General features: G+C 35.4%; 1 protein-coding gene across 1 annotated transcript; it reads right to left on the reverse strand.

The window, feature by feature from the left end:
- Positions 1-17,712: 17,712 nt before the first annotated feature.
- Positions 17,713-19,074, reverse strand: LOC145689115 (zinc finger MYM-type protein 1-like). The gene has a single exon (XM_081763242.1). The coding sequence runs from the start codon at positions 19,072-19,074 to the stop codon at positions 17,713-17,715; it is 1,362 nt and encodes a 453-aa protein (XP_081619368.1).
- Between the last annotated feature and the right edge of the window lie 7,858 nt (positions 19,075-26,932).

The raw sequence follows: 26,932 nt of genomic DNA on the forward strand, positions 1-26,932 counted from the left end.
ACACCCCCTTCCTCCCTGAAAATGGGTACGTCCTGGAGAAAAACGGGTTACAGATTCGAACTCAGGAGCTCGAAACCTATAGGAATTACGTATTTTCGTTCTTGGGAGCGAAAAAAAGTTTCATTTTGCCACCAGTGTTATTATGAGCGATCTCATCTTATTTAGTAACTTCTTATCCTACCCTACCAACATTCATATTTATTTATTCACTTTATTTATTCATTTAGAAGAGAAAGTGAAATATAACTCAAGAAAGCTGATTTGTGTAGTTGTTCTTCCAATAAAATAATAAAAGAAACGTGAAAAGCTGCACTATTAGGGCTGCGTACTAAAAGTAACATGTAATTTCATTTTAATGTACAAAATTATATATATATACTTGTTCTATCTAATCGTTATTATTTCTAATAGATTTTTACACATAATAATGGTAGTTTTACAATACAAATATCTGATTATACAAAATTGCGATATTGAAATTATGATTTACGAGTGTTAAACACAATAAAATCAAAGCAATTCTTCTTATTTTCTGTTACAAAAATAATCTTCAGAAGGAACTCGACTTTTATGTTCTTATTTCATTACATAAGCAGGCCTCTATGTGAAAATATAGTGGAATTTTCTGTTTTTGAAAAAAATTGCAAATTCTCAAAGGTTTCTTTTCGGTTTTGTGTTACATTTTAAGTATTAGAATGAGATATTTGTTCTCTACGAACTCGATGTACGTTACCTGCACTTTACACACACACACACACACACACACACACACACACACACACACACAGACAGAGAGAGAGAGAGAGAGAGAGAGAGACTATGTAAATTTTTACTTCCCAACTTGAAATATTAGAAAATTTTCTGCTTCCTGGAAGCTAATTCGAAAATTATAATTTGTAGCTGTCTAACTTGCCTCTACAGAAATTCAATTTTGTAGCTCTATGTGCAGTTAAATATGTTGGAAAATTTTCCACCTAACATCACTATACATAATATCCAAAATTGTCCGGCTTATGAAAAGTTTCTCTATTCGTTTCTAGAGAGCAATAAAACTTTCCGATTCACAAAAAGTTGTTTTACTTTTTGCTGCAAAATGATGAAAATTTTCCGACTCATAAAAAATTTTTCAATTTTTCCATAGAGGACAGACAATTTTTCAATTTATGAACAATTGTTTCACTTGTTCCTACATAGTACTGAAAATTGTCTGAGCCATGAAAATTTTCAGATTCTTTAAACGATCTTTCACTTTTTAACATTTCTATACATGAGTTCAATTAATTTTATAACATTGTTCTACAAAATTCAATTTCCCAAAAAAAATTCCATGAAAGCAATTGTTCATTATAGTTTTCGAGCTGCTGAAAGCGAATCTGAACTTAGTTTTGGTCTTGCAACATCAGATTTTGAAATGTCAATTATATTAGATTTTGGTTAAAATTTTAAGGAAATTGCAGAACTGCAGGTTTGAAGCCTCTGTGCTCCTTTTCTAACTATCCCAGAATAACAAATCATATCTCGTCGGAAAGCGTGTGGAACTAAAATTCCGACTGTAAACCTGTAGGACCCATCGCCCTCAATTTGTAGAAATAGAAGAAAAATATTGAAAAACTGGGAAAAACAGGTTTTTTGGAAGAAATTAAGAAACGTTTGTAACACTGACAGTCACGCTACGCAAACATAAGCTCGACAACTTATACCCTATACATAGAGGTGTACTATATTAAAAAATCAGAGAGATAACTCAAACACAAGGTTAGTAAAAGAGTGTGGGAATTTTCACGGCAGACTCTCAGATGAGCTATATTATGGTGATGAACTATAATATGGTTGGGTCGCCCCCAACTTCAGTCGGGGCCCCCCTCCATTTTTGGGCTGTCTACTAGCCTCGGTGGCACTTACGTCAAGTAAATGCCATTGTTTAAGTATGGATCGAAGAATTTCATTCTGTGACTAGTTTAGTTTCAAATCTCGTACAAGGTCATTTTAATCACTTTGCGTTACAAAATGTGGATTGTTTCTCTCTTCAAATTCAAAATCTAATGCTGAGCTCTCCGATTCTGAGGAAGCTACGTTTGTTTTGTCCTCTTCCAGAGACCATGTTGCTGGAGGTACAGGAACCAGAACGTTATCACTGTGTTTGACAGATCTTATTGCGGACAAAATATTGTCAGGATAATTAATTATTTTATCCTTCTCTTTCATGCCTTGAATGTTTACAGTACAGAAGTAGCAGTCATTTACATGGTTGGCTGGCTCATGCCATATCGGAACAGCAAATGGCATTTTATCTTGATGTTTGTTTTGCAACCACCACCGGAGACGCGAAGCACAGTTACTATTACCTGACCAGGATATTAGGGTTGTTTTCCACGGAGGGCGCTGCTTTTGTGTTAACTACATGATCTTCTGGTTAAGCGTGGTGGGACAGGAGAGCGGAGAGCTTCACTCTTCAGTGTATCCAACGATTTCTAAAAGTTGCAGTTTACATGTTATAAGTAGCCTAATCTGTTTCACTTAATGAGGAACACCATAAAATATATAGTTGTTATTGAACACAAGAATGGTTATTCCTGCAGTAATGCAGATGTATTGTGGATAATGGCATATGCATGGAAATTAACAATTTAAGAATAACATAGCAGGCAAGTGAGTTTCTACCATGTATTAAGCAGATTGTATAAAAATTGATTACGTTTTATTTGATTTCATTATAAGACTGGAGCAACCTGTAAAACGCAGGAACAACGATGCCAATGACTGAAAGATTAATTAAGGATTTATAGGTTAGAGACTTCCGCAATACCTTGTAACTGTATGTTTAAATCAAGTTAAGACTCGCAATGGTTGTGTTAGTTTTAAATGTATGTTTATCGGTTGAAGAATAAATTATTTTCTCCAGTAAGTACGCCAGAAATTTTTACTTGGAGGGTGTTCAAAATAAAAGGGGCGTGCTCTCTAAGTAGTGATATACATTTTTAAACAAACTCAAGGAAAACATATTTTGTTGTGCAACTATTGCAATACTACTACTACTATAATACTAATACTAATACTAATAATAATAATAATAATAATAATAATAATAATAATATCAGCTCTTTGCAGTGGTAGGTTCAATAAAAGGAAGTTCACACACATTTGAGCGTTTATTATTATTAAACTAAGTAATACAGTGAAATCTCTCAAAACGGACATCGGTGGAACACGATTATTTGTCCGTAAATGAGAGGTGTCCCTAAAAGGAAGGGTTCTCTCATAACACCACACCACATATATTTATGGCATGGAAGAATAAGAAAGTTTGTTCTCTTATGGAGATGCCACCACTATTTTACCCAGTAATTACATATGAATTGGTTACATACGAATTATTGTAATCATTTTGCAAGATTCTGCCATTATTTTAATTTATTCATCCCCAGCAAGTTTTAGTGAGTGATTTTTTTCCAAAATATTAATTGGGAAAAAATTTCCTCGTCCCACGCGGAAATCACATTCGTTTAGTAATTAATACTGTACATAGTTGCAATTCCATTATTTTAATGTTCTAACCCTGTTGTTAGCGTTAATGGTTGTAATATTATTTGATCTCTTAATCTTTGCTCCTGCCTCTTCCTACCTACGTTATTGGCTCTGAATATCTTTCATAAGAAAATTATTCATTAATTTGTTTTCCAGAAATCCAGTTTTTCAATTTACAAATATTTTGTATCTTTCTGTTTTGTCTTTCTTTCTTAATATAGCCTAATTTTAAAAATCCGCTCAATGAATATACGTGAATAAAAATATACTTTACAAAAAAAATTAAGTAGCGACAAATGCGCTCCTGTATAACACTAAACTCAGTCTAAAATATATATATATAATTCTTACTTCGATCGATTTCTTCATTTCTAAAAACTTTTTGACTACACCCTTCTAACTTCTGTCCGTTGATACACCGCTTGTAGAGTAGCACTTATCAACTGAATCTGGTATAGGCTTATTATTATATTGTCACATTTTTCCTTATTGAGGAGGAGGTAGGTGAATGACCGCTCAAGACGTTGACGATTTCAGTCATCTGCATCTGTCCAAAAATCTCTTTTCTCGGAAACGACCACGGAGCCAGTAGGGTAGGTATGGGCGTGTCTGTTTTGTCAATTGTTTTGATCGAAACACCGTCCGAAACAATGTAATGTGGATATGGAAGCCGTACATGAGAACGAGGTCGCTTCGAATTTTGAAGTGAAATAATACTGCCTTCTTTCCTAAACGCTAAACCATTTTTAACTTGATGTAAAAAATAACCTATATGATACTGATTGATACAATTGGATTTGGGAGAGTATTCCTTTTCCATCCAAGGGTGTGTGTAAAGAAATTTGGAGGGGTGTTAGGGGTGTGTTGGGGGTGTGTAGATTACTCCCTGATTTTCTCGAGTTTTAGTCAACGAAGAATTCCGATACGTTTCCACTGGAGAACTGTGGAAGTCCTCTCCTTTGGCCCATTGGCTCAGTGCATGTGCTTTTGTTGTACGTGGTTCTGAGTTGAAATTCCAGTGAGAGTTCAAAAATTAATTTTACAATCTTTCACTTTCATTAATCATCAATCTCCTTTAGCATAAAGAGCATAATCATGGGACGTTAAACTAAGGAAATTTAATTTCATTTCTTCAGTGAATGTGAACCCTATGGGAGGAAAGGAGGTGAAGAAGAAATTTTCCTTCATTTTTTTTAAAAAAAGCTATGGGATTGGATAGCTTGCCTTTTGGGATTGACTTGTAAAATCTGATTACAGTGCATCTTTCTTTTAGGATTATTATCGTAGTCCGGCCTTTTGGTAAATGCGAAATAAAATTATTGATAAAATATCAGCGTATGGGTAATGTAAGCATAAGTTACAGTATGAGAATTGCTTCAACTCATAATAAACTCAGAACTTTTATTTAGAGTACAGAAATTCCCCTTAAACTTCCTCTGAATTTCTTTCAGACTCTAGATCTCAGGTGACAAAGAATTAATTCTACTGTGTGTTTTCATAGACAATATAATTTTTAAAACTTGGGAGCCTAGCGTTATCTTTGTGTCTGTAATACATAATTATTTGTCAATTGACTTCAGATGACTGAGTTTAGTCTGTAAGCACAAGCTGTATATAGTTCAAACATATCGGGTGTACGGTCTTGTCTAACAAAACCTGACCCTCTCCCTCCTCTATCTGAAAAGACCTACATTGTTGTTCAAATATGAAATTCAAAGACAAACGCAATGATCTTTAAACAGCTGTATTCTTATTTGAAGTCTAAATATTAAAATGTGCTACGTATTGTTGCAAGAGGTTGGGTGGCTTCTTATTTTGTTTTAGTTTATTATTATTATTATTATTGCTAATACTGAACTTAGGTATCTAACATTGGCATTCATCTTCTTCATGAATCGATGTAAGAAGCGGCCGCGTGATTTCTGACCAATTATTTCATTACCGGTATCTCTGAAAGATGAGATAACACTACAAGACAAACTTCGTTTATCAAACTTGATACTTCGAAAAACTTATGTAGGTGTTTTTGTTATTCAAATACATATCTATTCACTCTAATCAGTTTCAGAAGTAGCATTAATTTTATACAAACATAATGCCTGTAGGAGTTATCTTGAAAATGTATTTTGTATTTCGTTTTTAATATGTAATTCATTTTTTTTCTGAATTTCACTAGAGTTCAATTAGGAAGCACAAGGAATCTTCAATTGTCAGGCACCCCACTTGAAACTTTAAGCGCTCGCTTATTCCCTCCAATGTAACACTGGGTATATTTCTTTTAAATAAAGTTTTCAAAATATGGCAGAAATACTGGACTTTTTAAATTACCAAACCATGCTAAATAATGTCAGGTCAGACATCAGAGAGAGTTATCTCTATCTACTATCTCAATCAGGGGCAGATTCGAGTCTTCTTCAGAGGTGGTTTGTGTGTGCCAGTAAAAGATTATGAGTTTCTTTCTGACTGGACTTTTGCAGTATATCCCAAAATTATATCAATGCAAAAGAATTTTGTTAGTCAAGACACTGCTTATAAAATCGATCGGAGATCACATGGCCCAACTTGATCGCAATTTCGAAGACGTCTTATCTCAAAAACACACAATAGAACTTGAATGAAAGCGCAGAGGCCTCAGTGGCTCAGTGTTACAGCGTTCAGCTCTGGCGGATGGAGTCTCGGGTTCAAACCCTGTTCCCGCAAAGTGCACTTTGTGGTGGACAAACACCGTGTGCGAGGGTTTCCTTGTGGTTCTCCACTTTGCTTCCACTTTCATCATTCCACCATTTCATTCATTTCTCATAATCACCGTCTCCTTTAGCCTAGCCGGCATAACCGTGGGACGTAAAACTAAAAATGTCATTTCATTTCATTTCAATGAAAGCGCAGTTGCCAAAATATAACTTTGATTCCCGAGGATGAAATTCGAGGTTTCGTTAATACAAGAAGTAGGAATTCCTTACATTCGAATGCTACGAAGTTCATAGTGTGTCTGTACGACAGTGAGGTTAGTTTACTCGCAAGTAATTGCCAAATTAATATGGAGGGTGTGTACTTTTTTTTCAGTCAATTAAAAGTTTCTAGAAATAGCTTCCATAACTTTTGAAACTGTGTTTGTCTTAATTTGAACACATGCGTGAAGTGGTTTATTACGAACAAGAAAAAAAAATAACTGTGATAGATTAATTACAAGTAATCCGGTTAGCAACACTGCTGTTTGTATTTTAAAAAATGAAATGAAATCTTTAAGTTTTACGTCCCACGATTATGCCGGTTAGGCCAAAGGAGACGGTGATGATGAGAGATGAGTGAAATGGTGGAATGAAGAAAGTGGGAGGAAACGGGAGAACCCCGAGAAAACCCACGAGCACGATGTTTGTCCACCACAAAGTCCTGTTTGTATTTTAGTTCCAAAACTAAAAAAATAGTGTGTTGCCAGACTTCAATAGGCCACTTTTGTCTCACAAATTGGAATATGGGGAGTAATTCAAGAAATTCTGACCATGTTTCTTTTCGCCATACAAAGGTGAAATTTTACAAAATAATCGTTGACAATTTACATATATGGTAACTTAATTTAGCAAAATTCTCTGAAGTTCTGTTCAGGTAATATCTGAGTATTTTACCTGAATGTATGAGGTGTTTGTTATTCAACTTCTGTGTGAGTATTGCAAATGCAAGTGTTGCAAACTTTTCTCAGTTTCTCCGAATATAAAATTTCTCCGTTTTAAAAAAAAATACTTCGATTCAAAAATGTACTGCGTCATTACTATCTAACCTAAAGTAATAGAGTCATGGTTCAAAGGTAATTTTCTTCAGTATAACGAGTTCTTTCTAACGGTACCATTCACATGTACCCGAAAATCGGAAAACCGGAAATTCTTCTGAAAAACTCACCCCCTCGGACCCGGCCCTCGTTTCACATAGGGATCTCAAAAAATTTGAGAAATACCCAATGGTGCACGTAATCCGTATGCGAAGTTTCATTCTGATATCTTGAAATTTAAAGGCTTGAAAATTTTCTGAAATTTGCTTTAAGAAAAATGTCACGCCCGTCCGCCCCCACCTTGCGTCGTCATGTTGACCATCCGGTTCCCAAACGCATCTGGTGTGTTCTTTGGTCCATCCTTGACTTGACTAATAAAAAAACTGCTTAAATATTTGTTATAGAACCTAAGTAAGCGATCAAATACGATACTACGCCATGGTAACAAAAGTTACTATAAATTCTAAAAGGGTTAAGATTTGGAAACAGAACACCAGGGCTGAGCTTCGCACTGCCAGCTGTACATATATTATTTCGGATAGGTGGGGATATACTCGTACTTATAGTATATATTTTTCTGATATTTTAGAAAACAATATCCTTCCTTTAACATTCTTCGATCTTACTATGGAATGGGAAAGCCTGTTTCTTAGCCTGAACGTAATAACAATAATAATCACGACTTTTATAAGTTAAATTTGAAATTTGTCTATACGGCAATATGATTCACTGTATTTTTGCTTAAATAGCATAAAGTATGAAACGGAAATACATTTTGTTTCCCAAGGCTGCAAGAAACAAGTAGATTTTCAGAAGGCTTGAAACTGCCGCTAATAATACATTTTGTAATTTATACTAGTTCAATTTGGAATTTGGAATTGTAACTTTGTATACCTTTGAGTCCCGTTTGTATAGTTTAAAGCCAAAAGGTCCCAGGTTGAATCCGTCATGTAATTTTTACTCTTTAAACTTAAACATAAAGAACCTTACTTAACAGCAACCTCATAGTCTGATTTTAATTTTGATCGTTGTGATGTATTATATCCAGAATTATTTTTCCCATTTTCTTAATTTCAGAAAAAATAAAATTGGAACGCACGAAGGAAGAATCTCATATGTCAGTGAATCATCGTATTGTAACATAATAGTTAAATATACTATTTCAATACATCTATGTAAATTAAAAGTGTTCTGTATATATTTACTCCTACTTCTAGAAGGTTAAAATTGACTTGTTTTTAAAAAGTATTTATTTTAGTAACAGTATTATGCGTTTATAATACTTTTTTATAATCTCAAGAATAAAACAGGTATACCAAACTCTTGAAAACCATTCTTACACGAAAAAAGAATCATATTACAATCTCATTCAATATATTAAAAAGACAAATACTGTGGAGCAGTCTATCAAAAATTCCAAAATAAGAAGCACTGTTAAGAACTTCAAAATGTAATTAGAGGTAATCCAATAAAGTATATTGTTATTTTATTCGTTTCTTTCTATGTTACGCCTTTCTTATTCTTTAATTTATATAATTTCAATAATTTGAAACATTCTCGGCCATTAATGGACGGCATGTTTTATTGAAGTTAATATTTCTCCTATGTGGTGTGATAAGGGGAAAAAAGTTTTTGGGATAGTGTTAAAAAGTTTTGGTCATCATTTGTTTAAATATGAGAAGTAAAGCGTAGCTGTCTTGTCTGTTCATACAAAGGAAAAGACAGAACTGATATTTTACAAATGAATTTGAAACTTTAGAGTGAATCGAGGGAGTATTTTACATCAAACTTAGAAATAGGGAAAGTGGGCAGCGGGAAAACGAAGGTGTTTATATAGGATTTTCAGTTTGTGATATCTTTCTATGCATCTACAAAGAGTGAGGATGATGCAGGTTTGAAACTTTTTAATCAACAAATTGTATTAACTGAAGCGTATGGGCAGAATACTTTACTTTGTTAATTACATTTTGAGTTCTTATTTTCGGGAGATAAGGAATGATTAATTCATGTAAAATTGGAACTAGATTTGCTATTGATACCGAATCTTCAAATAGTTTGACCTTTCAGTAGATAAACATCGAAAACCAATTATTTTTGTGGTACACAGAACCATAATTTTGATTGGAAAGGTACGAAATCTTTAACATATTAAAAAATATGACCATAATAATGTCTTCTTGGTTTTTGTGTGTGCATAAAAACCTTTATAGTATAAATGTTGACGTGTGTATTTGTTGGCTGTATTAAAAGTTGATGGAAGAATGCTTATTTAGATGTCACTTTGATATGGTAAAATTTAACCTATGTTAGAGATAGATTGATTCTAGATAGTATGGTTTCCATAGCAGGATTTAATTGAATAATTCTTCTGTTACAGTCCTTTAGAACATTCAGTGGAAGTCCATAATTGGTCTGTGTAGGAACAAAGAATAGTCACAATTTGTACGTTCAGGTCCAATGATATCCACATATGGACATCCTCCACGTCAATTGGAAGTCCATAATTATTACATTTTAGCTCCGAAAGTGGACAAAATATAGACGTTCTGGACTTTCAGGGGATGCATGGCAACTGTCCCATTACCGAAACGTACGTGAGCAGCGCCCTATACATTTAGGAAGAAAAAGTTAATGAAAAGTGGGATCTCCCAAGATCCATTACTGCACATCTATGCGGGAGAACATGAATCTGGCCATAGTAAGTTTTCGTGTTCTCTCTGTTTATTCTGTTACTAGGGATGATCTCCTGCTATATCTGAACATCCAGACTCCGGATTTTTCACAAAATGTGAAGTTTCTACATAAGGTAGTCAATAGAAACTTAAGGTCTGAAGCCCTACTTCAAGAATTATTTCTTCATATTCCTACCTGTGTAGCACCAAACCCACCTCTTCTACTTTTCCCCCCTTGACTGTCGATTCTGCAAAGGTCCTTCTTTACAGAGCACTAAATTTATATAATCGGATAACAACTGACGTGGACATGTTTTAAGATACTCAGTTTTTCACAGAATAATTATACAAATTAAAAATAACTAAAAGTGAATTAAGAAATTTCAGCTTTGCTTTCTCTTAACCATGTTGTTTTATATACACGATGAACATCGACATAGTTTACATTACAATAAAACTTTAATTTCCTGTTGCCCTGTGGTTAAATTCGTAAAATTTCATTCCAAATGCCACAGCAATAAAAAAAGTTTTTTTTTTTAATATTGGCTTACAGATTACTTATTTAGACTATATAGAGAAAGGCATTGGGAGTAAGTTTTATTTTATTTAATGCTTAAACAAATTGTAACAATGTAATGATGCGAAAATGTTAGGGGTGACAAGGCTCCACCTTCGTTTGTGTTTTGGAGAGAAGAAAATTATAAGGGCGTAAATACGCTTTTCGAATTGGATATAAAGTATTCTAAAGCCGCCTATGAACTTATGGGTTTATGTCAAAGAACTGACTCCATACTGTTAGCGTCGGTTGACCAGCGATGGGCAACTATCGATATCTCACCAAAAATTGCGGCCCCGCAGCGACGATCCGTGGTGGCCCCTTTTCGGTTTAGAAAATTATACCACCAGCCTCCCAGCAGTGGCAAAAACGCGACAAAACGCCAATGAACCACAAAATTATTCCCCCAAAATATGTTAAGTCGCCGATATGTATGATTTGTTTACATTAAAGTGAGTCTAAGAACTGTGAAAAAAGTACCCCGGAGGGGGCTTGAACCACCAAACTTATGATTAATGCGCGGGTGTTCTTTCGACTTGGTCACGGAGGCGATGAAGGAAACGTCGATTGTAAAGGGATAAATCGTTGAGATTTTTTCTTTTTTTTTAATTTGGTGAATCATAGTGCTCCTTTAACCATGTATATGAGACGATAACTGTTTGCAATAAGATAAAATGCGTTCGCCATGTAATTCTATAACAGAATCACGGTTGATTGCATGGGCATTTCAGCCGTTCCGCTACTTTGAGGGTGATACGGCGGTGTGTGCATTAACTCGATATTTCGTTGATCACAAAAATTCTTAAAATCAATCGATGTAAATGGTGGTCCATTATATGTTACCAACGTCTCGGGAAAACCCATTATTTGAAATACTTCCTCTAATTTTTCCATCGTCTCCCTAAAATTAGTACTATTCACTACCCACACCTTAATCCACTTGGAAAAGACATCCGTTAAGAGTAGCACAACAAACCCAAAAATTGAAAAATGATTGAGATGTACTCTCTGCCATGGTTTCTTCGTTGATGGACAACTACTGTATTGTCGTTGTACAGGAACATTGGTCATAGCCTGAAAAAACTTACCTTTCTGTTCAAAATTGTGTATATCGGATAAGAAATCTGGCCACCAAACTTGCTATTTAGCCATATTTATCATCTTATCTACTCCCAAATGCTGAGCGTGCAACCTCGTTAGATACATGAATCTTAATTTACTCTGTACAATAACCTTTCCTTGCCAATATAATAAATTATTTTGTACTTCCAACTCATATCGATGTTTAAAAAACAATTTATGTTGTTTATCATCTGAAGAAAGTGGTAGTCTTTTTGGCCAGCCCTTTTTTGTCCAATTTAATACCGTTTGCATCCATATATCTTGCTGCATCTCCTGTTCAATTTCCTGTTCAGTTAGAATAAACGTTTGTAGCTGACTCATATAATTTTGCGTTTCCTCTTCATCTTGTGTTGTTGCATTCATAAAAAATCTTGATAGAAAATCCGCCACTCTTACTTCCTTGTGATATACAATTTCAAAACTATAATTGGTTAATAATAAATACCATCTTAATAAACGGGGCGTGATTGTCGATGGAGTGCCTTCACTCCAAAAATCCATCTAATGGGTTGTGAGTCAATTAGAATTTTGAACGATCGTCCGTATAGATATTTATGGAATTTCTTCACCGCAAATACCACAGCTAAAGCTTCCCCCTCAAATTGTGAATAATTTCTTTCAGCTTTTGAAAGCGTGGCCGATGCACATTTCACCGTCCTTAAGTTATTATTGTAACTATTAAATAATACGGCGCCCACCCCATAGGGAGAGGCGTCTGTCATGATAAGAATATCCGCCGTTTCATCAAATGGGTGGAGAACTGGCGCCTGTGATAAAATTTCTTTAATGTTATCAAACTCCTGTTGATGTATCTTATCCCATTTCCATCGTACATCTTTATGCAACAAATGGTTTAGATTGGAAATTTTCAAGGACAATGCTGGCAAATGTCTATGATAAAAATTAGCCATTCCCAGAAAGGATTGTAACTCTTGAACACATTTGGGTGGGGGTGCAGTTATTACAGGTTCTTATTTTCCCTTCGCGGGCATAATATTATCGCTCGCTAAATCATATCCTAAGTACGTTATTTCTTTACTAAAAAAGATACTCTCATCTTGTCTAACTTTCACATTGTAGGACATAAATGTTTCCAATACCTTTACTGTTCTCTCGTAACATTCCTCCAAAGACTGCCCCCATATTAAAATGTCATCTAGATAAGTTGCAATTCCAGGACAGCCGTGCAGAATCTGATCCATAAACCTTTGAAAAATTTGTGGAGAACAATTTAAACCAAAATGCAACCTAGACTGTTGATAAATCCCCTAAGGTGTATTAATGACTAAATATTTAGACGACATTTCATCCACCTCCAACTGTAAATACGCATTACTCAGGTCCAACCCCACGAAATATTTAGCTCCCCCAAGTTTGTTAAGAATGTCACTTATTTTTGGGATAAAATACGTACATTTTTCTGTATACTGATTTGGAAACCGTTTAAAGTCAAAGCATAGCCTTATATCACCATTTTTCATAGGAACCATTATCATGGGCGTAGCCCAGTCGGAAACCTCTACCTTCCTCCATACATTCAACATACACAACTTATCTACTTTTTTCACACTTCTAATAGAGCGTACGGAATATCGTATGCTTTTCTAAATATAGGAATGTGATCCACTTTCATCGGATTCGTCACTTTATATCCCTTAATCGGTTGATCAATATTCTCCGAAAAAAGCGCCGCAAACTGGGTTAATAGTTTATTTTGATAATAGCGAGCATCTTTAGTATCAGACACCATCGAAGCCACCATTTGTAAGTTCCTAAAATTCTCTATATTTTGCTGCCTCCACATGGGAGTTAAAACGTCCAACCAATTTCTACCTAGAATGGGACTGCTCATATCCTTCTCAATGACCACCAGATGTAAATTATGAATCTTACTATGGTAATCCACTTTTACATTCACATAACCTACCGTAGATAGGAACGACGAATCTGCATTTCTCAGTGAATTCTCAAATTTCATCATTTGGTTTCCTGGAAACCACTTTTTTTGTTGTTTCTAACTCATGGCCGATACCGCAGCCCCTGTATCCAATATAAACTGCACCTTTCTATTATCGCAACATAATGAGATAGTCAAAGGTTTTGACATATTCGGCTTACTATATGCCATCCTACCGACTGCGCCAAAATTGTTAGCTCAAGCCGATATATCAACAATCTTTAATTTGGAGCGCGTCAACTTATTTACACAGTAAACTGCATAAACACACTACATTCTTATATCGGGTATAGTTCATTTATTCTTAATCTGTACTGGAACAAAATATTCACAATATTCTTATTAATAAGATTCGTAACACACATATTCATATTTCATATAATATTATTTGTAATTGTGTTTGCAACAACCTCAAAATATCGTCATACCAACCATCAATTATTTATATGCGATATTTAGTTATGTTTGCACATATTCATTACCATTTTCAGCTTCAAAGCAGCTAGTGTCACATTTATAAAACATTTTGTGCTAATCTGTATTATTCCAACAATTTTGAACTAAACTGTTTTAACTTTCCAAACATTCAAATACAATTGACCTAATTTCACAGCTGTTCGACTGGTTGACGCTCAGCGGTGGTAGCTGGGTTTCAACAAAGGGTCTGATTTCATATGTTTCCTGACATTGATTGCCTACCGTAACTACATTGGTATATTTTGGTTCTAATTGCGAAGATGATTTTAATTCCACACATTTTTCAAAATCTACATGTTCAAAACTAAACGACTAGCCGCATATCTATTCGATGGTGTTCTTTGTTTGGGGTCGCGTATCTATTCAATACTGCTGACCTACATAACAGCTGTTTGGCTGCCCTTTTTTTAGCCTAACCGGCATAACCATGCGACGTAAAACTCAAATATTTCATTTCATTATTTCTATTTTAAACGGAGACAGAATAGCTGCTGCTAATCTTTGGACCAGAACTAGCAGGGAAATACATCTCACGGTCAGAGTTATTTGAAAATAATACACGAATTACTTATTTTGCCTCCTAAGTTACCTATCGCAATACATTTTCAAAGTTTGAAGTCGTTATGCTTCATTCACAAGTATGAGATGCAAAATAAAATCATTAAATCGTAATCAGAAATTTTTATAGAAATGAAAAATATAAAGTTTCTTTTTTTCGAGAGAATCTTTGTTAGTTTTTTTCTTTAAAAAATGAAACTTCCGTAATGTAATTTTCTGTCACTTAAGTTAAGCCTGTCTCAGACGGGACTGAAGTAACGCTAAGATTCACGATCTAAAACTCACGACCTTACTTAACGTTCGTGTGAGAGGTAACTTGCCCTTAGGTCAGATTGAAATTTTCTGCTGTCTTTATTTGGATCCTGACTTGGAAGAAATAGAAGCAGTCTCTATTTTCTTCTGGACTTCTATACAACTACCAATCAGAAAAGAGTAGCACCTGACGACATTCAACTTTATTTCTCGCTGTAATTTCAAAACAATGATGCTTGGACAAGAGAAATATTAATAATATAAATAGAATCATATGAAAAATATGAATTTTTAGATAATATGAAACACGATTTATATTATTTTAAAAAACTGCAAGAACAAAGATCTTAGAGAAGGTATGCAGTGAAGTAAGTAGTGTCTGCCCGAACAGAACAGGTGTGAACAAATGTAATTAAATCTTTTAAAAGAATAAAAATAGCTTATTAAAATATGTTGGTGCAACTTGTATACCAAAAAATGTAACATGTTTTTAAAAAGCTTGCAGGTTTACTTTTGGCGCACCACTCGAAATAATTGTTCAAAAATTAGAATTCATTTACTAATTTCCTTCTTATTGTTTTCTAAATGATTTGTGCTGGGCGACATGAAAATATCCACAATGCATAGTTAAAATTCAAGGGGGTATCATAAGCAATTGTTGAAAAATTATAATTCTTTTACTATTTGCCTATTAAAACAACGTCCGGATGCATACATTAAAACTACAACCCAAAAACACAAAACAACCTGCGCTAGGTCGCCACTAAATAGCACGAATGCTATCTAACCGAAGCTGGGGGGCCCGAGTGTTAGCGAGGGGGTGCATCAGTGAAGGTGGATATCCGCATAAGCGAGGGTAGTGGAAACGAATGGGTTTTGGCAGTGATACGAGTTTCAATAGCATTTGTCATGGTATCATACTAGTAGCGTTTCACTTGTAAACAAAATACAACTTCTGTACACTTGTGCAAAAGTTCACCGCCGGTGGAAAATATTTTTTATACAGGCATCTTTCATATGAACTCACTTATTTTATTCGTCGTAAAGCATTTGTAATAATATTACACTAGTAATTCTACACATATAAACATAAAATTCAGGTGTGTACGCGAAAAGTAAACCAGCACCAGAAACAGAAACAATGAGAGATAATTGTCATCAATGTTGTGTGTCCGTCGTGCAATTTAAGGGAACAGTTCTACAATGCTGGTACAATACAGAAAGTTCGGGTGTAGTGCATGAAAGGAGCTCCCGGCGCGGTATAAGTTTACTTTATGAGTTATGTGCGCATTCTTTGTGAGTAGTGAGCTGAGCGGACACACTCAGTACCTATACTAGAGAATTGCTCTTTCTTTATTTTAGCTTTCTGCGTCTGATAACTCTCCTCATTTACATATGTGGACAAGTCATTTGATTTTCAGTTCTACAATTTGGTGGATACAAGGATCTAAAGACCTTTTTTCAGCTGATACAGACTCCCTCTTGTTCGTATCTCGCTGCCGAATTTTCGGAGTTACTAATTTCAATAGCGTGTGGAATTCTGAATACTCCAATCTGTAGATTTTTTATTTTATTTTATTTATTTTATTTTATTTATATTTATTTATTTATTTATTTATTTATTTTTTGTAGGAACGAGAATCTTCTGTATGTAGTTCATTATTCAGCATTGAAAATACGGATCTTTACTCTCTGGTTCTATGAACTTCCAACACATAGCACGATTCAAAATACAACGCGACATGGTTAGTTTTGTTCTGTGAATGTTTCATGCTTCAGTGGAATCAGTGGCGCCGATGGTCGTTATGTGTTTTTGATCTTGTGCAAAAAAACATTTACATAAATGCGTAAGTAGGTTTAATATGTGTCACGTAAGTTACCAATATTTCAGAACTGATTATGTTATTTAAAAAGTAGGGGAAGGTCGGATAGTATCGGACAGTGTATAGTTCACTATTTTCGGAACAGGATGGCGACACTCTTTAGCCACGTGTTAGTAGTTCTTTGTGAGGGAAGCGTGGGGCCAACATTCTGAGATAGTACGTTGAAAGCTGTACATGTGGTGCGGCGATTTGTATTTTTTGTGCTGTTTGTGGCTGCACGTATTTAACTTTGTCGGCTAATTACAGAAATAAAGGCAAGTGAAATATGAATTTAAGTAGTTTTACATTTTTGTTGTAGTTTCGTATCCTGATTGTCAATGTATCATTGGCTTCATTGCAAGACAAATTATTTCAACACTCTTTATTATCATCCATGTTGATCGGGTAGTATCGGACAGGGTGTTGGCGGGCAATATCGGACAGCAATATTCGAAGTTACAATGCGAAGTACTTTACTCTCATGCAGTGGCGGCTCGTGCTTTGAATTTTAGGTGGTGCACAATACAGGGTGGCCCAAAAGTAGGTATATACCCCTGCATTGATCAAGTATAACATTCTAGTTTATGGGTTTATTTGCTTCGGCTCTTCTGAGCTTAAGATATAAGTAAAATACATTAAGAATAAATAATAAAGAAACTAAGTCTATCTGATGGGTAACAATAAGAAATGATATTAAATGCAATGAGCTGATCAGTACGGTACTGTATACCTACTTTTGGACCACTCATGACCTCGTATTTTTCATTATTATTAATATTATTATAAATAATAATAATAGACCACAGGCGATTCATGACCCAAAGATTTAGTAATGAGAAAAGTACTAAGTATTTCTCAATTAATAAATAGAAAATTTAGTGTAAAGAAAATAAAAATATTTACCCTACTTGTAGAGGAAATCCATTCTTCTTTCTTTGCTTCTGGCAAACTTTTCAATAACTTTGTTATTAAAGTCCTTGATTCCCATAATAAATTTCTCTTTCAATTGATAGCATTGCAAGAGCAGATAACCGTTCCTGAGACATCGAATTTCTCAGAAATGTTTTCACACGTTTCAATGTGCTAAAGCAACGTTCTGCTTCTGATGTTGTCATTGGAATTGTAACGATAATTTTTAGAAGTTTTTCACATTCACTAAACGTTGATGACAAATTATTTTCGCAAATGAAATCTAATAAACAGAGAGCACCGGACATTGCTCTGAACTCTTGCATACCGTAAATTACACCAAGTTCCGTTCGAAGTTTTTTCAGATCTAAGCAAGGATACGCGTCACATGTCGCTTGCAACTGTTCGTCAGGGAAATGTGTGTTGTACTTCAAAAAGTTGTTGGGGGTAACCAGAGAGGCTGCAGTAAGGTGTCCACTGAAGCTAAATCTGTTTTTGGCCTGGCAAACAATAACATCACACACCTCTTTCGCTTCTCTTTTCCACGCGGAAATGTATTTTCTCCTTTTCTCAGGTGGTTCACATTCAATGTCACCAATATTCTCTCGGACTTCCAATATCTTTCGCTCAAAAGACTGGAGAATCTCTCTGACGTAAACAGCATCAATGTCTCGTTTCTGCAATTGATTGTATAAGATGTCGACGTGAGGCATTATAGAATGAAAAAATGACAGCCAAAAGTTGAAACTTTCCCTTTGTAAAGTTTCAATATGACGGGATGCTTGGTCGATGGTACTATTATTCAAGTCTGTATTTTGGATTGTTTCGAAGCACCTAATCAGCTCTTCTCTATATTCATAAACAGTGTTCACACTCCGCAAATTAAAATTCCATCTCGTTGGAACAGATCGTGGCAACCGCTTTCTTACTATGTCGTCCAATATAGATGTCCGCTGTGGAGAATTTGAAAAGAAAGTACAAATACCCTGTAGATTTGCAAAGAAAATCTTGACGTTTCTATTAGTCGACGCTGCATTTAACATAATCAAATTGAGTTGATGAGCATGACAGTGAACGTAAGCAGCACTTGGATAATCTTTTTTCACAATAGCCTGTACACCACCAGAAGAACCACTCATTACTGCAGCACCGTCGTATGTTTGTGATATCAACTTCTCTTTATTATTTACCACGTGGAGACCAACTTCTTCAATAATACAAGAAGCCAAAGTTCGAGCGTCGTGTTTAGAGGGAGTGACGAAGTTCCAAAATCGTTCCACTGGTTTGCCATTGACAATGTACCTGTAGACAATCACCATTTGAAATACGTTAGCTACGTCACTTGTTTCATCTGCTATGACAGATAAAAATTCCGCCTCTCTTATTTCTTGAGCGATTTCTTCATGGCATACTTCAAGCATGCAGTGGAGAAGCTCATTTTGTATAATTTTTGAGGTACCCTTAAAAACTGTTGCGCTTTCTAAATGACTTTTGAGAGCGCTGTCAAGTTCAGCACTAAAATTAATTAATCCACGAAATACGCCTGGATTTGAAGAAGAGTCTGTTTCATCATGCCCTCTTAAAGCCAGTTCGAAGGCGCCACAAAACCGAATGCAATTGATAATTATATTGAGCACGTACCTGTTTTGCGTCACTTTTTGATTGTGGTTCTGAATGGACAGCCTATAACCAGCATCCAGTTGAGCAGCAATATTCACATTTCCCAACACAGTTAGATTAAGAACGTGTTTTATATGCGCTGACGAATTTTCATGTTTTTTTATTTTGTCGTGCAGATGCTGGATATCCACAACACCTTTTTTACTCCACGCATCTTCCCCTGCCCCGAACAACAAACACGGAAAACAAAACAAAGCATTTTTAATTTCACATCCACATAACCACTTATGCTGTTCGTACAAATTTGGATTAAACTTCCTTGTAAATGTTCGTTTCGCACTTCTTATTACTTGTGTTATATTGAGAGTCGGAATCGGCCTTCCGATGTTTTTCACAAGTAGCTTTGCTTCTAAACTTCTTTTTGAAAACGGCTCATTTAACAGAGACGTTACAGAATTCATTGTTACTTCACGTATATAAGGGACAGACATAATTATGCAATCACAGCAATCATGTTCCAATGAACAACAAAGACCGGTACACGCACGCACACACACATACACAAACACACAACACTACGAACAGATTCGACAATTCGATCTCACTAGCAGCTTCGTGAACATACTCCCGTCCGACTCTAAATAAAAGATTTTTTCCAGTGTGATTTATTTTGCGTTAAAAGAAACCATCGAAATACTCCCCCTCAAAGACCTTTTAGTAAGAGGGGTGTTAGCCCTTATTTAAGCAGCCAAAGGCGTGGGTGCTAGTAGGCGGAAGGGGGAAGTAAAAAAGGACAAGGGTTTCGTTCCGTATGTTCTACATTGTTTCTGCGAGGACATTGGTTAGTTGAGGGCTTGCAGTCCGCTTTAAAATCTCATCCCCTCCTCCAATTAACGCTCTTTTTTTGCTCTCCAAAAAAAAGAAATATTCAGTCTATGCTGCCAAATTTCTACTCATTCAGATACAAGTGTATTAAATATTGACACCCTCAATCTATCTTCACTCTTCACGGGGTCGCCTTTACTGTCTTCATAGCTGCCTTTATCTTACTTGGTTGACAGAACCAATAGTTATGAGCACTTGGCAATCTCGCATTTAGGCAAGGCACAAGTTTTTTCTTTTTTTTTTTCCTCTATGCGACTTGGAGGAGCGGACTATTCCCCTTCAGGCGAGAACCGTGTCAACTAATATTGCAGGGGGAGGGATGGTGGAGAATTTCCCGTTCCAAAGCGTTTCGTTTTGGAAAACTTGTGTTTGTTGGTAGAATTGTTTGTAAACGATCTGCAAACATAGTAGATCCTTATGAGGCACTATAAGAATCCTTGCACCTCGCAACCCCCGCAGTAGCCAAGCTGGGGAGCTTGTCAAACTCGCAAGCAGAAAGCTATTAGCCAACCCCATTTGAAACGCACTTCTTTAAGGAAAGATTATGTTGACAATAAAACGAAAAGTGATTTAGCACAAATAAAAATTGAAAATATTGGAAGGAGGTTTGTACAAACATGCAAACATTAAGAGAAACCGCCGCTGCTCTCATGTTTTTCAAGTAAAAATGGACAAAAAGAGAGGTAAATGGTCAGAGGAAAATATGGAAAGTGCAATTGATAAAGTGATAAGTGGTGGGATGAGTACCGTACAAGAGAAGCAAGTAAATAGTTTTCTGTCCCGAAAAGCACTTTAGGTGACAGGGTAAAATTTCTTTCTTTGAGAAAAGAAATTCAAGTAAAACCGCCAATGTGTAAATTTCAAAACACTTTTACGGATGAACAGGATGAGTTACTGTATAATCTTGTCAAAGATCTGGACAGCCAGCTGATGCCCCTCAACAAGAAAGAATTTTTGAAACTAGCATTTCAGTTCGATAAAATAAGCAAACTGTAACAGTTGCGAAAGGAGCAAAGGGACAGAATCAGAAATCAGCAAGGAAGTCTCTGAACTTAGACGGTGAAAAAAATACTAATTGCATAATTTGTGGGGAATACTTTGATGAGGACTGGATACAGTGTAGTTCGTGCAAAGGTTGGGCACATGAAGACTGTGTAAGTCCTGAAGGAGATGCATTTTATTATAAATGTGATATTTGCAATTCAACATAACAATCTGTAGCTAGCAAGGTATGTAACAAGACATGTAAGGAATGTAAGAAGGTAACAACCGATCTGTCCGATATAACCCGCCAATTTTTCATATCTTGAAAAATTAGACTTTTACATTTTTTTCCAGTTTCTCAAAATTTTATAGTAAAAGTGAAATATGGTTTATATAGTGTTATAAAGATATGTATAAGGATTGCATATATGAGTTTTTTATTTAATTTCTGATTATCATAAAGTTGTTACATCGCATGTTCCTTAAGTGTCCGAAACTACCCGACCTTCCCCTATACTTAGTAAATTTATATTCTGAAGCACTGACCCATCGCTTTTAAAGTATTAAAACAGATTGCATTCAAAGTTAGTAATCTGATAAGTTTTTTCCTTAAAATATACAAAATGTCGCATACTTTACTGTCACATAAGTTACCAAACGTCTCAGTAACTTACTTGCCATAGTAGCGTGCATATGTGACTTTTAAGAACGCTTCTCACATAGACTAGGAATTACTTCATAAATCAGGGTCATTCTATAGCACAATGATAGGGCCTATAAATAAAAATCTCCAAAGTGATTAATAATTTTCTCTCTTAATCTAGTGAAAAACGAACACCGATCAACGGGCTTGCATCTGCAATAAAATTCGTCGGATTGGCTTATTGTTTTCTTTTCTTAACATAAAAGATCAACTTTCTGAATTCTTTGGCTCAACTACTATTGTGCTGAAATTGTTAAGTGCAATAGTGCGTTTGTTGCAAAAGTTCAATTAAGTCTTTTCTTTTTAAGTTTTAAATAAAATGTAGATCACATTCTTAAACATGATTTTCTTCTAACAAAAGAAACACTGACCAAAGCTTAAAACCCACTTTATTTTAAATTATATATATATACGTCTCGAATTTCCAAAATTTAAAAACACCATGAATATCGACCAATATACAGCTTTTGTTGCCATAGTGAAATATTTTCCAGCATTAACTGCCAAAAGCGCTTATAGAGATGTTAGTTTCAAATACAAATTAACAAGTATCTCTGACACTTTCATTCAAGAGGCCAACCCTTTGGGAGCGTTCGACAATACGGCTACAGTTATGAACATCTTACGTGTTTTTTTATTTCTGTCATAATACAAGTTTGTTCTTTCTATAATGTATTTTTACTTATAAGATCGATTCAAACGTTATCAAAACCAGTCGCGTATTTGGGAGCTTGATTTGTGATCATTTCAATTTGCGACAAGGATCATGAATCGGCCAAATTTGATTGCGAGTTTGATAACATTTCTCAGCCGAGAATAATAATTCCAGTTTGCGACCAACCGGTAATTGTTCTTTAAATGCATCTGAAGAGCAGAAGTGATAAACGTTGCCAGATATTTTCCCCTAAAATATATGAAATGTTATGAGTTACGTAGGGGAAACAAGGATAAACGTCTCTTGGTTCAGATCCCTAAAATGTAACGTAACGTTGGTCAGGAAAGTGAGTCAAAAAAATATAACACACACACACAGATATATATATATATATATATATATATATATATATATATATATATATATATATATATATATATATATATATATATATATATATATACAGTAAAACCTGCCTTCAACGGACCCTTTATTAAACGGAAAACTGTCTTAAACGGAAATATTTCACAGTCCCATGAATTTTGGAGTACAAAACGTGTAAAAGTCCCTTCATTAAGCGGAAACTGTATTATGCGGACAACGGAAAGCAAAAGAAACCTTTAACGGAAAATTCTGAGTTCCGGACTACAGCGTTTAGAAAATGTTTAGACATTCTGTGAGAGGGTAAATATGTATACATTATATGTCTGCGATAAATTCTTCGTTCTTTTGTTAAATCTCTTTGGGCATTGTTGACCTTCCCCAACCACTACTCATATTCATCCCCACTATTTTTCTTTAATCCCCTCACCTTAATCAAGAATCATACGGAAAGTCGGAAAGGAGAAGACGAGGTGAAAGAAGAAGAGGAATACGGTGCCGAGTTCGAAGAAAAGTGTAGAAAAGAGACGTATCAAGATGCTCTCAGACGTTTAAAGGAACTACAACAATTTGCCTTACGAAAAAATGACTCTGATTTACTTAGTGCAATTTCTCAGGCTAAAGTGTGTGCGGAAAGTAGAGCAGCCAAGCAGCAATGTACACAGAAAACTGTTTGACTACTGGAAAAAATAAAGAAAGCATGTGTAAAGCATATTTTGTATTAAGTTTAAACATTTTTGTGTATTAATTCGTAGAAGAAAGAAATGCTGTAATTGAAAAAGGTACATTTTCTCAGTATGTCCATTATAAGCATCTATTTTTTTTAAAAAAAGAAAAAGGAACGTCTACCTCCATTAAGCGGAAACCTGACTTAAACGGAAATTTTTGCGAGTCCCGCTCGATTCCGCTAAAGACAGGTTTCACTGTATATATATATATTAGTGTTCTGCACACGCGTCAAATGCAATGATTTGTTCTTTCATCTTCCCAGATATTTTAAAGTTCCAATTTTAAAATTATATTCATTTTGGAAAGTAAAATATTGATGATAATGCTTTTAGATTTGAGTTTCCTCTGACGTATCTCCCTTTATCACCGCGCAAGAATCAAGATTTAGGATCAAAAATTGTTGAAATAGGAAAATAGGGAAAGCGCACCCTGTTTGACAAGAAAGCTTGTTATAAAATACAAGGAAAAAGATGTGTAGATAGATAAGGTTTTCTCATTTCTGACAGCAGCCAGTCTTGCCTCCCGCAACCTTTTCTTCTTCCGGCCATATGATTAGGTTGTCAACTAACATAACTTCGAAGATATGCATTGTTCACATTACACTGGTCGACATGAAAATTCTCCCACGAGGGTGAAAGGGTGTGCCGGATAGATTTCAAGAAGCTGATTACGAATATTTCATCGAGAAAGTTCCAGCATGTAAGGTTTTTTTTTTTTTTTGGCGGGGTGCTGTTTCCATAATTGACAGAAAAATCGTATTTTTCGTATTTAATATGTGTTTTCCGTGATTGGAGTGCATAATTTTGAATTTTTATCTTAATCTAAGAACTGTTACTAGGCTATATCCCAGGAACACTCTTTTCTCTAGCTCACGACCCCCCGAAAACTACCTCTCCCCTTGGGTTGCAAAGATTTATTTTCGTTCCACACTGCATACACTAAAACCTAGGCGTTATTGACGGAGAAAGGTTTCGTAATCAATTTGCGATCATTCGTTGGCTCCCTTTTGTCTAGACGAGAGACAGATTGTTGAAAAAAAGGCACCAAGACATACATCACGTTGTCGCGTGAAACAAATATTTCAGTTTCTAGTTGATCTTCGTATTAGAAGGTTGTGTTACGCTGTGTCTGTGTATACAGTAGGTGAACAATATTTCTGCGTGAAATATTGGCGTTTCTGTTAAAGGAACATGCAGAGAACGTGCAACAATTTAACAGATTCATTCTGCTACATATTGGGGAAGTGATTTTCAAGGGACAAAGTAGGCCATTGTCACCGTTCCTGAAGGCAGTCTACCATTTGTACTTCGGGTGTAAAATCGGCGACCAGGATCGCGTTTGGGCTCCGAAACAAAGTTGTAACTTGTGTGCGCGTACTCTCACAGGATGGTTGAAAGGTACACATAAATCGATGCCGTTCGTCGTACCTATGGTTTCGCGCGAGCCCCGTGATCATGTTTCAGACTATTACTTCTGCCAGACTAATATAAAAGGTTTTTCTAAAAACTTGAAGCATAGAATACAGTATCCTAACTTGGATTCCGCGAGGAGACCTCTGAAACATGATGTTTGTCTGCCTGTACCCGTACCACCAGACTCATATACCCTGTGCAGTGTTTCATCCGATGAAGAACCTGCTGCTTGTGAGGATGTTGCACATAATGAACCACATGTGATAAGTCAGGAAGAGCTGAATAATCTGATCAGAGATTTAAACCTTCCCAAGTCTAAGGCCCTGTTGCTTGCATCACGACTTCAACAATGGAATCTACTAAACCAAGATGTGAATATATTGATTTACAGGAAAAGAAAGGTGAGCCTAGTTCTTAATTTTACAAAGGATGGTGATTTGGTGTATTGCAGTGACATTCCATCGCTTATGGGACAACTGAAGTTGAACTACAACACTGAAGATTGGAGGCTATTCGTAGATTCCTCTAGGATAAGTCTCAAGGCAGTGTTACTACACAATGGCAATGAAAAGCCAACCATCCCTATTGCTCATGCTGTACATGAAGGTCTTCGCCAAGGCCCTGAACCGGGATGGTGAAGCCCTTAATCATCTCAGAAAACTATTCCCAAGACTCAGCAAGGCCAAGGTGAAAGGTCTTTTTACGGAACCTCTCATCAGAGACGTATTTAAGGATACTACATTTTATTCTAAGCTTAATGAAGTGGAAAGTGAGGCTTGGGAAGCCTTTCGAGAAGTGTGCAGTAACTTTGTAGGGAATCATGAGTTACCTGATTACAAAGACATTGTGGGCAGGTTAATTACTTCATTTCGTAACATGGAATGTAATATGTCCCTAAAGTTACACTTCCTGCATTGCCAGCTGGACTTCTTCCGCTTGGGGGAGGTCTCTGACGAACACGAGTAAAGGTTCAGCAGCAAATATCTACCATGGAGAGGCGCTACAGTGATAAATGGAGTGTGAATATGTTGGCAGGCTTTTGTTGGAATGTGACACGCGAGACACTCTGTAGTAATTACAAGAGGAGTAGGAAAATCAAGTGACACGTAAGTGTTAAACTTCAACTTTTTATGCAATTTTATCTGCATAATTTATATTGATATTTAAATTATAACGTGCAAATTATTATGGGTGGAGAATAGCATCTTTGGGCAGATATTGAAACACCCCCCTTCCTCCCTGAAAACGGGTACGTCCTGGAGAAAAACGGGTTACGGATTCGAACTCAGGAGCTCGAAACCTATAGGAATCATCTATTTTCGTTCGTGGGAGCGAAAAAAAGTTTCATTTTGCCACCAGTGTTATTAGATGAGCAATCTTATCTTATTTAGTAACTCCTTATCCTACCCTGCCAACTTTCATATTTATTTATTCATTTAGAAGAGAAAGTGAAATATAACTCAAGAAAGCTGATTTGTGTAGTTGTTCTTCCAAAAAAATAATAAAAGAAACGTGAAAAGCTGCACTATTAGGGCTGCGTACTAAAAGTAACATGTAATTTAATTTTAATGTACAAAATATATATATATATATATATATATATATATATATATATATATATATATATATATATGTTCTATCTAATCGTTATTATTTCTAATAGATTTTTACACATAATAATAGTAGTTTTACAATACAAATATCTGATTATACAAAATTGCGATATTGAAATTATGATTTACGAGTGTTAAACACAATAAAATCAAAGCGTTTCTTCTTATTTTCTGTTACAAAAATAATCTTCAGAAGAAACTCAACTTTTATGTTCTTATTTCATTACATAAGCAGGCCTCTATGTAAAGAAATAGCGGAGTTTTCTGTTTTTCAAGTAATTGGCAAATTGTCAAAGG

Source organism: Thermobia domestica, chromosome 7 (assembly GCF_964235325.1).
Source record: "Thermobia domestica chromosome 7, izTheDome1.hap1.1, whole genome shotgun sequence".
Classification (NCBI taxonomy): Eukaryota; Metazoa; Arthropoda; class Insecta; order Zygentoma; family Lepismatidae; genus Thermobia; species Thermobia domestica.